The 13,537-nt window shown below is 50.6% G+C and overlaps 2 protein-coding genes across 2 annotated transcripts; one reads left to right on the plus strand and one right to left on the minus strand.

Moving 5' to 3' along the window:
- Positions 1-165: 165 nt before the first annotated feature.
- PFICI_10575 (uncharacterized protein) lies at positions 166-3,555 on the minus strand (the record flags this gene model as incomplete). The annotated part of the gene is made up of 4 exons (XM_007839156.1): positions 166-377; positions 479-1,423; positions 1,470-3,056; positions 3,123-3,555. 4 exons carry the CDS (start codon positions 3,553-3,555, stop codon positions 166-168), a joined length of 3,177 nt encoding a protein of 1,058 aa, XP_007837347.1.
- Positions 3,556-5,205: 1,650 nt separating this feature from the next.
- On the plus strand, positions 5,206-12,676 carry PFICI_10576 (uncharacterized protein; the record flags this gene model as incomplete). The annotated part of the gene is made up of 2 exons (XM_007839157.1): positions 5,206-5,649; positions 5,726-12,676. 2 exons carry the CDS (start codon positions 5,206-5,208, stop codon positions 12,674-12,676), a joined length of 7,395 nt encoding a protein of 2,464 aa, XP_007837348.1.
- Between the last annotated feature and the right edge of the window lie 861 nt (positions 12,677-13,537).

Genomic DNA, 13,537 nt, shown 5'->3' on the forward strand with positions numbered 1-13,537 from the left:
AGCTGGGCATAATGCGTATATGAGGAAGGGTTGGTACCACGTCCGCCTAAGACGCGTCCAGGAAATGAGAGGCTTTTGTGAAAGCCAGAAAAATAATACTACAAGGCGACGAGTATGTGCAATTGCCGCTTTCTTGTTGCAAAGTTAGTTGAGGGGAAAGCTTGCCTAGATAACAATATCGTTCAAAGGCAGAATCTTGCTCTTGTCTCCCAAGAAGTCGGCCCGGTAATCCATAAGAGCCTTGGTGATGCTCTCGAAATCTTTGATTTTACGAGTCTTTAGGTCTTGCAGAACCTTCTTAAGGCCTTCGATGAACCGGTCTTTCTGCTCGCCTGTGTATGTTGCTGTAGATCCTAGCTCTGCAATAATGGCCGGTTCTGGTGGAAAGGGGAGCAATGGTCAGCTTTTCAAAAGGGGGAAGAACAATGCAGAATACAGTTTTACAAGGTAGTTGTGCCAACGGGAAGCGAATACTTACCTGAAAGTACCATCTTCTCAAAATGCTGAAACTCACAGTCAGGTCCCTTTGGGCACTGACCGCCATCAAGCACAAAAGGGCAGATGGGCCGAGACGTGTCGATTTTGGAACTGTAAGTCATTGATTTCAAGCCGCCTGCCACATTCTCCATGTACTGAGGATGAAATTTGTAGGCATGGAAATATCTGAGAGGGCTCTGATAGGACAGCAGATCCTTTGCAGACAACTCGTTTTGAGATTTAGCCTGCTCCGTTGTCAGTAAAGGATGCTCTTTTCCAGAGCGACTTTGTGCATCGCCAGCTGTGGCATTCGTGGCATTCGATGCCGTTTGCGTGGTTGGTTCTGCTACTTGCGATGGACTCGGTTCATAGGGCTCTTCGTCGGGAATCTGCTCTTGGATGAGTACAGGTTTCCTCACTATGTGAGTCGGAATTACCTCATCTGCTGTTCCACTAGTCCCGTAAGCTTGGACTGTATCAGAGATGTGGGGTGGTTGTGGCTCATAATCCTCATCTTCCGCGTCTGATATCTGCATTGGGACATCAAGTTCCGTTGAAGGCTGTTCCTGAGGCACATCGCCAAGTACTGCCGTGGTCGACTGATCCTGCGGCTCAGCATCAACTACGACACCAACTGACAATGACGCAGATTCTTGTCGCGTAGGAGACTCGGCCGGTTCAGGACCTGGAGGGCTGGTTGCCACTGATGGAAGATCGACTTGTGAGGGCATCTCAGCTGTAACAATCGCCGTTGCTGTAACTCTACCACTACTGGCAGAATCTGATTCGATTTCCATCGAAGTGTTGTTTGGTGATGATGCGGCGGATCCGTCTTTTCCAGAAGATACCTTAGAATCAATATTGCTGCTGACCTCTGTTGGATTTGGCTCTGGGACTACAGCGGCGACGTGCGCCTCGCCCGTATGAGCTGGTTCAGGAGCGGCTACTTTGCAAATCAGTAATAAGGACTGCAATCCAAAGACTTCACATACCTTGTGGGAACGCTTCCAATGAACCGTTGAGCTGTGGAGATGTGGGCTTGGCAATGTCAGGACTATCCATCTCTATTGTCAATTGCTGTCTTGCATCCAACGTTGCTTTGACCTCGATTTCGAGTTGAGCAGCTTCCTCTTGCAGCCGCCTGAGCCTCTCCTGCTTTTCCCTAAGCGCAGCATCGAGGACAGGGATATGGTAGGCAGTGATTCTATCCCGCCTTTCACCTTGTGCTGTCTGCGGTGGCTTTGCCAGTGCAGGTGCCTGTGGATCTGGAGTATTGGCAGGTGACTGTGCCAAGGGCGTGGGTTCACCATTTGACCTGCTTGCCTTCTTGGCTTCAGCCTCCGCAATCCTCCTTCTTGCTTCTTGGATCTGCTGAGTCAGTAAATCCAGTTTCTGGCCATGGCCAGAGGGCGTCTGTGCAGCTGGCGTCGCAGAGTTAGATTTGGGGCCATGCCAACTGCGTGAATGAGTCAGCGGCGGGTGTGAGGCCAATACATTTGTTCGCAGGCCAGAGATGCTGTCCTGAATTGCACTGCTGGAAGGCTCTGTGGGAGATCCCAAGTCCATCTCCACATCTTCATCGTCACTGACGTCAATAATCAACGTTTCTTGGGTGCGATTGCGCTTGAATGCACTGCTAGTGGAGGAATAGCCGTCAAAGTCTGAAGCTATAGGTCTCTTCATGTTTCGACTCGTTGGAGCTGGGTGCGGAGACGACGAAACAGAATGAACCTGACCTCCAGATGCAGATGACGCATCAGGCTCAACCACGGGTGGTTTCGGATCGACTGATTGCTTGGCTGAAGTTGCAGTGCTTGTGGAAACGACCGGAAGTTCGGATTTATTCACCGGAGCGACTGGGGTGCTTGGCTGCTGTCCAGGCTCCGGCTTTGTGCCCTGCTGTTTCTTGAGCGCAGCGAGCTTTTCCAACAATTTTTGGTTGTTTTGAGCCCTAAGCTTGGATTTAGCAGCCTCGGTGATCTCAGAAGAGGTGGCGGGAATGGCTGCAGGAGGTACCTTCGGAGAAGGCACAGTTGGAGAAGATACAACTGCAGGTGGAGGCTGAGCTGCAGTCTTTTTGCTTTTCTCCGCAAGCATGCGGGCAATCTTATCTTTGCGTTCCTCCTGGGCTGATTTTTTCTGCTCCGTTTTGGGCTCTTGGCCAGTACTTGCCAGGTTCGCAGCTGGCTTTGCCTGGTCTGATAGAGCAGGCGGTAGAGCGGAAGCTTTGGTTGATGATTGAGATTGTGCTGAATCTGCTAGCTGTGGAATTGGTGGTTTCGTGGTAGAGATAGCTGACACAGTAGCAGGCTTGGGCGAAGAAGCGTCCAGGCCCAATTCCTTGAAGAGACTTTTGACTGTTTGGGGATCGAGGCCCTCGTCAAGGTAGTCTTGATACCGCACCTTGAAAGGCCATAGTCCGAGAATAGCTTCTTGGGCCTTCTTCTTTGCTTCTGATAACGACTTGTAAGGAGGTGAAGGGGAAGTCGGTGTCATCTTCTGATTGATAGATGATGGTGCTTTTCTGCTTTCATTCAAAGACTTTTGACCATTCAGATATTCTGGTTCAGTTGCAGTACCTATATGAGATGAGCAAAGACTTGAAGTAGGGAAAGAAGAAAAAAAGTAAGAAGGGATTGGCTCACCTTGCCCATTGGAAGCTGCGTGTGTACCTGCAGGAACCGCAGACCGTGCTTCCTTGGGTGAGAGGCGTGGCGAATATGAACCCGACTTCTCTCTAGGATGATATTCTGGCTCATATTCGCCCGGCTCGTAGTCGTCGTCCTCGTCAAACCCAGGTTGCGACGCCGAAGTACTATCAATCACCATATCCTCCTGAGCCGATCCCGTATCATATATCGATGAGCCATCAGCATCTCCAGGGCTGCCAGTAGCTTGATCGTTGGCACCAGAAGGTTGAGTTTGCTGTGTTGGAGGATGAGATACCACGTGAGGGCCTTTTGGGTCGTAGATATCTTCAAGTTCGCCCTCGCTCAATTCTCCTTCCTCTAATGCATCCTTGGAACGTGTAGGCGCTGCCTGTGCAATGGCTGGTTGGGAAGAGCGCCCTTGCTCCATTCCAAGGCCTGGAAGAGATCCCTCAGCTTCACGAGGGTGTGCCGCAAAGCTTCCATGGCCCCAGCTCATGCCCAATCCAGGAATCCTACTTCCATTGTATTCAAACGAGCCGTTGATGGAAGCAAAGTTGCTGGCAGTGTTTGTAGGGATAGGACCTGGGGGAGTCGTGTAGAAAGACGAGGCGGATTGAATATTCGGTGCCGTGCTTAAAGGGTATGGATGCTGTGGATGTTGGCCCGGAAAATGGGCATGGTCGTTCGGTATCCGAGACATGGTGAACAGCTCTTGTTGCAGTCGGACTCGACTCGGACTGAGAAGGATCAGGTCTGTTCGTGCGGCAGCAAGCTGCTGACAATCTTACGAAACAACAGTTACTCAAATCAAAACATCGCCAGCAACATATCGGCGACGCGTTTGATGTGGGAAGTGTTGTTTTTGTTCTTTGTAGTGTACAAGTCAAAGACGCTAATGACGGTCTTTATTAAGTGTTTGATTGGAGGCGACCAGTGCAATCAGGATCATTGCGAGGCCTGATATACCAAAAAAACGATTACTCAATACAGTCGCGCAATGCTGCGAGACAGTGAACTAGCCTGCAAGGGAAGAGATAGAAGCCAGCGGCTGTTCTTGGACCTTGCAAGCAAAACCACCAGAGCTGTTGAAACGATGGAGTTGCAGTACGAGTACGCGCTCAGCTCTTTGATATGAAAAGGTGATTTCAGAGCTTTTCGAGTCGGCGGAAGACTGCTGGTTGTTTCGCTCCAAGGCTTGCTGCGGGGAGAACGCGCACAGCAATAATGTAGTGATTTGGGCAGGAGTGTTTGATGATTCTAATTATTCACGGAGGCGATTGAAATTGATCGGCGCTTCAGTCGCGACCCTAACGCCTGTTTGGGACTTTTGGTGCTTTCAGTCCAGCCCCAGTCAACCTTGGAAGTTCAATCGCACCAAAAAGTGAACGGGGCACGCAACAAGGTAATTCCGACCTCTGGGTTATCCAGCGCATCGGGACCAAGCTGCTGGCAACAAAAGCCCATGACCCGTCTGGGACTAGTTCCTCAAAAGAGCCACCCGGCCCACGCCCACGGCAACCACGTCTCTGGGGCTAACCAGTTTGGTGATTGCGGAGAAGCCGCTAGCGAGTTTCCCGCTGCCCGATCACTGTGGGCTCGTCTGGATCGCCTTACAGATAAAGCCAGCCCACTGTGGAAGCCCAGCGTCATACCTAAATGGCCTGTGCTTCAGGGCTGTCGCGGTCTCGTCTGTTTACATTGGTACAGCAACCGCAAGTAAACAAATCGAGGACCAGTTGCCCATTCTTATTGACTTGTGCATCCCAAAATGGACCTCAATTGAGACACACTTCTTCTGCACACGACCACGACCATGATGAACGTGACGATTAATGCTATTCTCTTTTGAAACATACGTCCTTTTCTTTTTGGGGGGAGCAACAGTCTATTTTCAAGTTCAATTTCATGGCATCTAGAACTTCTTGCCATAATACATCCTGATAATCCCACAACTCCACGGCCGTCGCAGCCAGCAATACTCGCTGTGCAGCGCATGAGCGAAGCTGCTCCTACACAAAGCTCATACTCGGGGGACAGTATTGCATCGCAATAGCACATTATGGAACCTGCGCGCACCATGTCGCAACGGCGGAATCCTTTCTCTCGCTCTGGCTCACCCTCTACCGGTCCCAATGGCCCTGCTCTAGCGAGCCGACCCAAATCCGCCATTCTTACTTCCCCGTCGCCTTTGTCGAGCGTGACGACCTCACCCACTCACAACCGCAATAACTCTGTTGCATCAATAGCTGCAAACTTGGCTCCTGCCTCAGGCGCAGGCTCCAAACATCACCGGAACGATTCGAAAAGCAGCGCCCCGAACTCTTCAACATTTGCTCCTTCTTTCATCAAGACTGAAGACCTGCGTCGAAGCATAGATGTCGTCAAAGGTATAGAGGGTGAAAATGACTTCTCCGGCAAGAGATATGTCTGGCTTAGAGACCCCGAGACCGCCTTTGTCAAGGGATGGGTTGTCGAGGAGCTTGCCAATGGCAATATACTTGTGCAGTGTGACGATGGAACCGTGAGTTTGACTGCAGCCCCTCAAAAACTTTCAAATCACTAACCTGTGGTAAATCACTAACCTGTGGTATCAATAGCAACGAGAGGTCGAGTCCGAGAGTGTCGACAAAGTTAATCCCGCCAAATTCGACAAAGCGAACGACATGGCAGAACTGACCCATCTCAACGAGGCTTCTGTTGTGCATAATCTCCACATGAGATATCAAGCAGATCTGATATATACATACTCGGGACTTTTCTTGGTGACCGTCAATCCGTACTGCCCATTGCCTATTTATACCAACGAGTACATCAACATGTACAAAGGGCGAAACCGAGAGGACACCAAGCCGCATATCTTTGCCATGGCTGATGAGGCATTCAGGAACTTGGTCGACGAGGGTCAAAACCAGAGCATTCTTGTCACGGGTGAGTCTGGTGCTGGAAAGACTGAAAACACCAAAAAGGTCATCCAATATCTGGCAGCCGTGGCTCGCACCGAGTCACAGACCAAGGGTAGAGGACAACACTCCAACTTGTCACAACAAATCCTTCGAGCGAACCCGATTTTGGAAGCTTTTGGTAACGCACAGACTGTGAGGAATAATAACTCCTCCCGATTTGGAAAGTTCATCAGGATTGAGTTCAGCAATGCCGGTGCTATCGCTGGAGCTTTCATTGACTGGTATCTCCTCGAGAAATCTAGAGTGGTTCATATCAATGCTCAGGAGCGCAACTACCACATCTTTTACCAATTGCTCGCTGGAGCTGATCGCCAGATGAGACAGAACTACCTTCTAGGTGACATGGAAGTCGACGATTTCTCATACACTCGCGATGGCCACGATACAATAGTTGGCGTCTCCGACGTCGACGAGTGGAGTTCTTTGCTCGATGCTTTCGGCGTCATGGGCTTCTCGGAGAAAGAGCAAGACTCTATTCTACGTACTGTCGCTGCTGTGCTTCATCTTGGAAATATCAGCGTTGTCAAAGAGAGTCGCATGGCAGACCAGGCTCGCCTATCCCCGGATTCCAAGGATGTCGCAGCAAAGGTATGTCAGCTACTTGGTATCCCTCTGGAACCTTTCTTGCAAGGTCTCCTGCATCCAAAGGTCAAGGCCGGCAGAGAATGGGTCACAAAGGAGCAGACGCCAGATCAGGTACGCCTTGGTATTGATGCTCTTGCCAAGGGTATCTACGAGCGCGGCTTCGGTGACTTGGTGTCCATGATCAATCGGCAACTCGACCGCAATGGAATGGGCTTGGATGACTCTCATTTCATCGGTGTCCTCGATATCGCTGGATTCGAAATCTTCGAGGAAAACAGCTTTGAACAATTATGCATCAACTACACCAACGAGAAGCTCCAGCAATTCTTTAATCATCACATGTTTGTGTTAGAACAAGAGGAGTACGCCCGAGAACAGATCGAATGGCAATTTATTGACTTTGGCCGAGATTTGCAACCAACTATTGATCTGATTGAACTGCCCAATCCCATTGGTATCTTCTCCTGTCTCGACGAGGACAGTGTCATGCCAAAAGCAACTGACAAGTCATTTACCGAGAAACTCAATTCCTTGTGGGATAAGAAGTCCAACAAATATCGTCCATCACGGCCAGGTCCCAAGCACGGTTTTATCTTGACCCACTATGCTGCTGAAGTCGAATACTCCACCGAAGGTTGGCTAGAGAAGAACAAAGACCCTCTGAATGACAATATTACTCGCCTCCTCGCTTCCTCCAGCGACAAACATGTTGCCAGCCTATTCTCAGACTGCGCAGACAACGAAGATGATACGGGCGGAAGCCGCAGCCGCGTCAAGAAGGGCCTCTTCCGAACTGTCGCGCAAAGGCACAAGGAACAGCTTTCCAGTCTGATGAGCCAGCTGCATTCAACACATCCGCACTTTGTGCGATGTATCCTTCCAAATCACAAGAAACGCCCAAAGCAATTCAATGCACTTTTGGTCCTTGACCAGTTGAGATGTAATGGTGTACTTGAAGGAATCCGTATTGCCCGAACAGGCTTCCCGAACAGACTTCCTTTCTCAGAGTTCCGCCAGCGATATGAGGTCCTCTGTCGCGACATTCCCAAAGGTTACCTTGAGGGACAAGCGGCAGCCTCTCTAATTCTCGACAAACTCGGGCTGGACAAATCCCTCTACCGTGTCGGTCTGACTAAAGTGTTCTTTCGAGCTGGCGTCTTGGCCGAATTGGAAGAGCAACGTGATGCATTGATTGCCGAGATCATGTCTCGCTTTCAGTCTGTGGCTCGTGGGTACATTCAGCGCCGTTCTGCTTTCAAGAGGCTCTATCGTGCAGAAGCAACTCGTGTCATTCAGCGCAATTTCAATGTCTATCTTGATCTCTGCGAGAATCCCTGGTGGCAGCTTCTTATCAAGATGAAGCCACTTTTGGGTGCTACTCGAACAGCAACCGAAGTCAAGCGCAGGGACGAAAAGATCAAGGAGCTGAACGAACAAATGCGCCTCGAGGCAGAGAACCGTCAACGACTAGAGGATGAACGACGTAACACTCATACTGAGCTGATGCGCATACAACAAACTCTTGAGAGCGAAAGAGCGCTTGCTCTTGACAAGGAAGAGATCTTCAAGCGTTTGCAGCAACGGGAAGCCGAGCTGGAAGACAAGCTTGCTGGTGCTATCGACGACCAGGAAAGACTTGAGGACCAGCTAGACGATCTCCTGGACGCAAAGAAACGTGCTGAAAACGAAGTCGAGAAGTATCGAACACAACTAGAACAGGCTGCGGGTTTCATTGCTCGTCTCGAAGATGAAAAGAGGGAACTGGACGCTCGAGCGTCTGAACTCGGGCAAGAAATTGAGGAAATTTCTCGCAAGCAAGCCGACCGAAGCGCACAGGAGGATGCATTAGCAGAGGAAGTCAAGATGCTCCAAAGTCAACTTTCGCTCAAGGATCGAAAGGTGCGAGACATGGAGGCCAAGCTTCTTCAAGTCGACCAAGATGCCGACATCAAGTTGGCCGCTGCTCACAAAGAGTTGCAAAGTCTCAAAACTCGGGAACAAGTCCTCAGCCGGGAGAACCGTGATGTGCAACAACAACTGTCCCAGCTGTCAAAAACTTCGACGGACTATGAAGATCTGGTACGCAAGAAAGAGAGTGAACTGGCCATTCTTCGCGGAGACAACAAGAAACTACAAATCGATCAGCGCAATTTCGAAGAGCAAAGGAACTCTCTCAACGCTGAGAAGACCAAGATCGCAGATCGACTCCGCGAGGTACAAGCGGAAATGGTGGCGATGAAATCACAACAGGCTCAGCTCCAACGAGAAGCTGCAGATGCAAAGCAGTTGCTCGAGGCACGTCTCACAGAGGATGCTCAAGCTAGTCAGAACCGTCAAGTTCTCGAAGCACAAATCAACGACGTCAAGGATCAACTTTTCAAAGTTCAGACGGACCTGAGCCGGGAACGCCAATCCCGAGACGATGTTGCTCTTCTAGCCGAGCACAAGTACCAGGAGCTGCAGACCGAGCATGATGAACTTAAGGAGCTCAAAATCACAATCGAGAAGGAACTCTATCTGCAGCAGGATACTTTGCGTCGGACTAAGGAGGCCCGCGACACGGCTGAGAAGGAACGTGATGAAGCACGCGAAGAGATTCGAAAACTACGCGTCGCAAAATCACAAGCTGAGGAAGCCCGCATGGCTGCCGAGGAGGCCGGAGAACGACTTGCCAGTAAAGCTGCGCGCGAGAGGGAAGCTAGCCTCGAGCGAGACCTTGAAGCCACTCAGGAACGACTCAGGTGGTTTGAATCCGAATGCGAGAAGTTGAACCATCAAATTGAGGACCTCAATAAGTTCATGATTGAGTCTGGAGAATATGGTCTGAAGAATGACCAGGCCAAGGAACGTCTTGAACGTGAGCTTGTCACCGTCAAAGGTCGGCTGGCTGCCTCGGAGAATGACAATCGCGCTTTATTGAACAAACTCCAGCAGAAGGGGCTCGAGATCGCACGGTCAAGCTCGAGAGCCAACGAAGCATCAAGAGGGCAAGTCTTGAGCCTGCAGCGTGAAAAAGCTCGTCTCGAAGAGCTCAACACCAAGCTCAACAAGCAACTTGGTGAATCACAGCTCAATACTGCTTCACTAGAGAAGAGACTTGAGAAAATGCAACTTAGCATGGAAGATCTCAACCATGAAGTTGCTCGTGAAGTACAGTCCAATAGGAACGCTGAAAAGTTGTCGTCTCAGTCCACTGTCCAGCTCGCAGAGGCCACTCGGAATCTGGAATCAGAACGGCAATTGCGCACTCAGGCCCAGGCAACAGCACGCACTCTACAAGCTACCATAGATTCTCGCGGCAAGGAGTTGGATGAGCTGCGAGCACAGCTCCTTAGAGTGCTCAAGGCGGTGGATCCAGAGGTCCCGGTTCCCATCCAACCCACTGATAACCATGAGAAAATGATGAGCAAGAACTTCGAGATGATCAGGAAGATTGAAGAGCTTCAGCAGAATCTCCGAATCCAGACAGCTGGCCGTGCCAATGCTGAGGCCCACTTGAGTGAGCTCCGAGCTTCGAGAGGAGAGTCACCTGCGCGTCCGAGACTGGAAGAAATCAACCCTAATGAGGCCCCCTTCACTGGATCTCCCACGCAGAGGCGAGGCAAGCACAACAGGCGCCTGAGTTCCGCCAATACGACACCAACACGTCGCTTTGGCAACGAAAATGATCAAGTCCCTGACTCTGTCAGATCTGATAAGACTGCAGACTTGCTCAGCTTCAACAACCGTCAAGATCTGAAGGCAGAGGTTGAAGAACTTCAGAACCAGCTGCAGCTCGCTCAGATGCAGAACCGTCATCTCCAGAGCCAGATTGAGAGATCAACCCCTGCTCGCGACTTGACTCCATTCGATGACAACCCGTCCTTCCTTCGCATGCAAAAGCTTGAAAAGGCGAATAGTCGACTCCATGACATGCTTGACGACTCAGCCAAGAAGATGTCCCACCTGGAAAAGTCCATGCGAAGCGGCGAGCTCTCCCTCCGGGATATTCAAGCGAAGTCTCATGAAGAGATTTTGGAACTGCTCAACAGCCAGGAGGAATCGCGGAGATCTCTGCTTCACGACCACAACGATGCTGTTGCCGAGTTGACGGACGTGAAGGAGCACTTTGAGAAGATTAGACGCGACCGGGCGACTCTCGAGGTCGAGCTCCGTGATTCAAGATCTGATCTTCAGGAAATGACTCTTGCACGAGAGCAGGAAGCTGCTAGTCGCAATCAGCTGCTGCAAGAGTTTGCGGACCTGCAGATTCGCCTCGATGCTGAAACCTCCAAGCTGGCAGATGTTACATCTAACCTGAATTTGTACAAGAGTCGATCCGATGAGTACTTCAGCAAACTGGAGCAAGCAGAGATTGCCGTATTGAAGGCCACCCGAGCTGAACAGTTCGCCAAGTCTCAGGCCAGGGAGGCCGAAGAGCAATGCGCAGAGATCATGACTGACCGCAAGAACGCTGACGGTGTGGTTGAAGATCTTCAACGACAGAACCAGCGGCTTGAAGAGAAGCTCGAGGACCTATCTACAGACTTGGCTGCCGTCACACAAGCTAAGAAGCGACTGCAACATGAGCTTGAGGACTACAGAAACCAACGAGCTATTGATATCGAGGACAAGGAGTCAAGCATGGAGCAGACGCGAAAGAAGTATCAGGCCGAGTTCGCCACCCTCACAAAAGAGCTGGACATTGCTCGTGAGGAGAAGCTGTATAAGCAATCAGAGATCACTCGCCTGAGAGAGGAGCTTGACGACCTGCGATGCAAGTGGGACGATGAGGTCCTCAACAGCTCGACATGGTCTAAGGAGAAGGCACGCTTGGAAAGCACCCTTTCGGACGTGGTTGCATCCCGGGACGAGGCTGTCAATGCTCACAACGAAGCACAGGGTAAAGTCGTGTCGCTGCTGTCACAAGTCCGCAGTCTCCGAACCGCCGTCGACGACGTCACTGCCGAGCGTGACGCCTTGGACCGCGAGAAGCGAAGCGTCGAGGCAAGACTCAAGGAGGCAAAGGCTGGTCTCGAGGACCTGGCCAACAGTGAAAGCCCAACATTGCGCAACGCGGCCAGCACCGACAAGGAAATTCTTGAACTCAAGTCCAGCCTTGCACAGCAGCAGGACATTGCTGCCGCTGCCGTGGAAAAGATGAGGCGTTCAGAGTCACTTACCAATGAGTTGCAGAAAGAGATGATTGTTGAACGAGAGATAGGCGCTGAGTTATCCAAACAGAAGGCAGCGCTGGAGAAGAGCCTCAACGAGTTGCAAGTCCGTCTTGTAGATTTGGAGACCAAGGGCTATTCCAACACAAGCCATGATGTCAAGTTCTTGCACAAGCGAATCCAGGAGGTCAGTTCACCTTCTTCTTCTACTGATGAGACAGATGCCGGGACCAAGGAAAACCACCGTCTCTCACTTCCACAGTCTAGAGCACCCGGTCATCCCATCTCATCTCTGATACGCAGACTCACCAAACGGAACTCCAATACTAATAAGGATGTCGCACAGCTTGAATCACAACTTGAAACCCAGGAAACAGAACGCTCAAAGTCCAATCGTGAGGTCCGCAACGTTGATCGGATCGTCAAGGATATGCAGGCCCAGATTGAGCGCAAGGACAGACAGGCTTCCCAGGCTGCAGAGGATGCGACGCGTCAACGTGACAAGGTTGAGAAGCTCCTCAAGGCGATTGAAGAACTCCAGGCATCCGAAAGCGACAGCCAGCTGTCTACCAGACGTGCTGAGCGTGAGCTGAGGGAGGAGAGAGAAAAGACACTCAAGCTTGAACGCGAGCTAGAAGGCTTGAGGCTGACCCGGGCAGAGAAGGGCGGCTTCAGATTTGGCAGTCCAGCCCTCGATGGTTCTGGTGTGCGACGACTGAGTGGCTACAGGGGAACCATCGACGGTGTTCTTGATGATGCGTCAAGTCTCAGTGGCGGATCTATCGAGGTGCCGCAGCGGAAGAGCAGCCTTAGTCGGGCCCCAAGCTTGACGAAAGGTTTCTTGTGATGAATTGATGAGTGGGAGGAGTGAAAGACACGAAGCATGATCATGGTAAATCAAAGGGTTTGAAAGATTGCCATGGAGTTTGGGCGTTTCAATCTTGTTTGCCGGAATCCATAGGTACATGTTTAATAGGGTTGGCGCGATAGATGGTGTCTTGGACAAGACCGTGTATAGTACTCAGCTAATATGTCTCTTTATGGGCCAAGAACCAAGGCGATTATCTGCAAAGCACGGAATTCGTAAATGGTATTGATTTGTCTTGGAATTGCTGGACTGACTGGGAACCTTGTTTGTATTGCACCAGTAGTGATGCAAGACCTAACACAGAGTTGTCCAACAAACAAGCCTGCGATGACTCATGTGGGAACACCAACAACGCCCGACTTTACCGGCATGCAACCTGCGTACAAGATTCTCAGTTTTACATTGAAGCAACCACACCTGTACACAACTTGGTGGTTTGCTGCATGTTGAAGCTGTCGTATTGGTCAGATTGGTCTTGTTTGTGTTGTTTTGTTATTCTCAAATTTATCCACGTAGCACCCGAGCAAACGAGATATACTATATAGAGTGATTGGAGGAGGAGAAGGTATTTAGTCAACGAAGAAATCCAAAAACCGCGTGCAATTTCCCTCCGAGAAGCCAATACATAGGTAAAGCATCAGTTTATGAGTGATTTTCCCGCAACATCATTCTACAATTCACAGTCCAATCTTAAACCACCCTCGGTCAAGGACGTTTTTATGTGAAGTGGGGAGAGCTCTATGATAGGGTTTTGTAGCCGTCTCGTAGTTGCGCTGAACAAGCACCAAGATAGGATTCGATGGCCCAGTTCTTCAAAGCCTTATTCCTGGGCGCTGATGA

This window comes from Pestalotiopsis fici, assembly GCF_000516985.1.
Source record: "Pestalotiopsis fici W106-1 unplaced genomic scaffold PFICI_Scf_7, whole genome shotgun sequence".
Lineage (NCBI taxonomy): Eukaryota > Fungi > Ascomycota > Sordariomycetes > Amphisphaeriales > Sporocadaceae > Pestalotiopsis > Pestalotiopsis fici.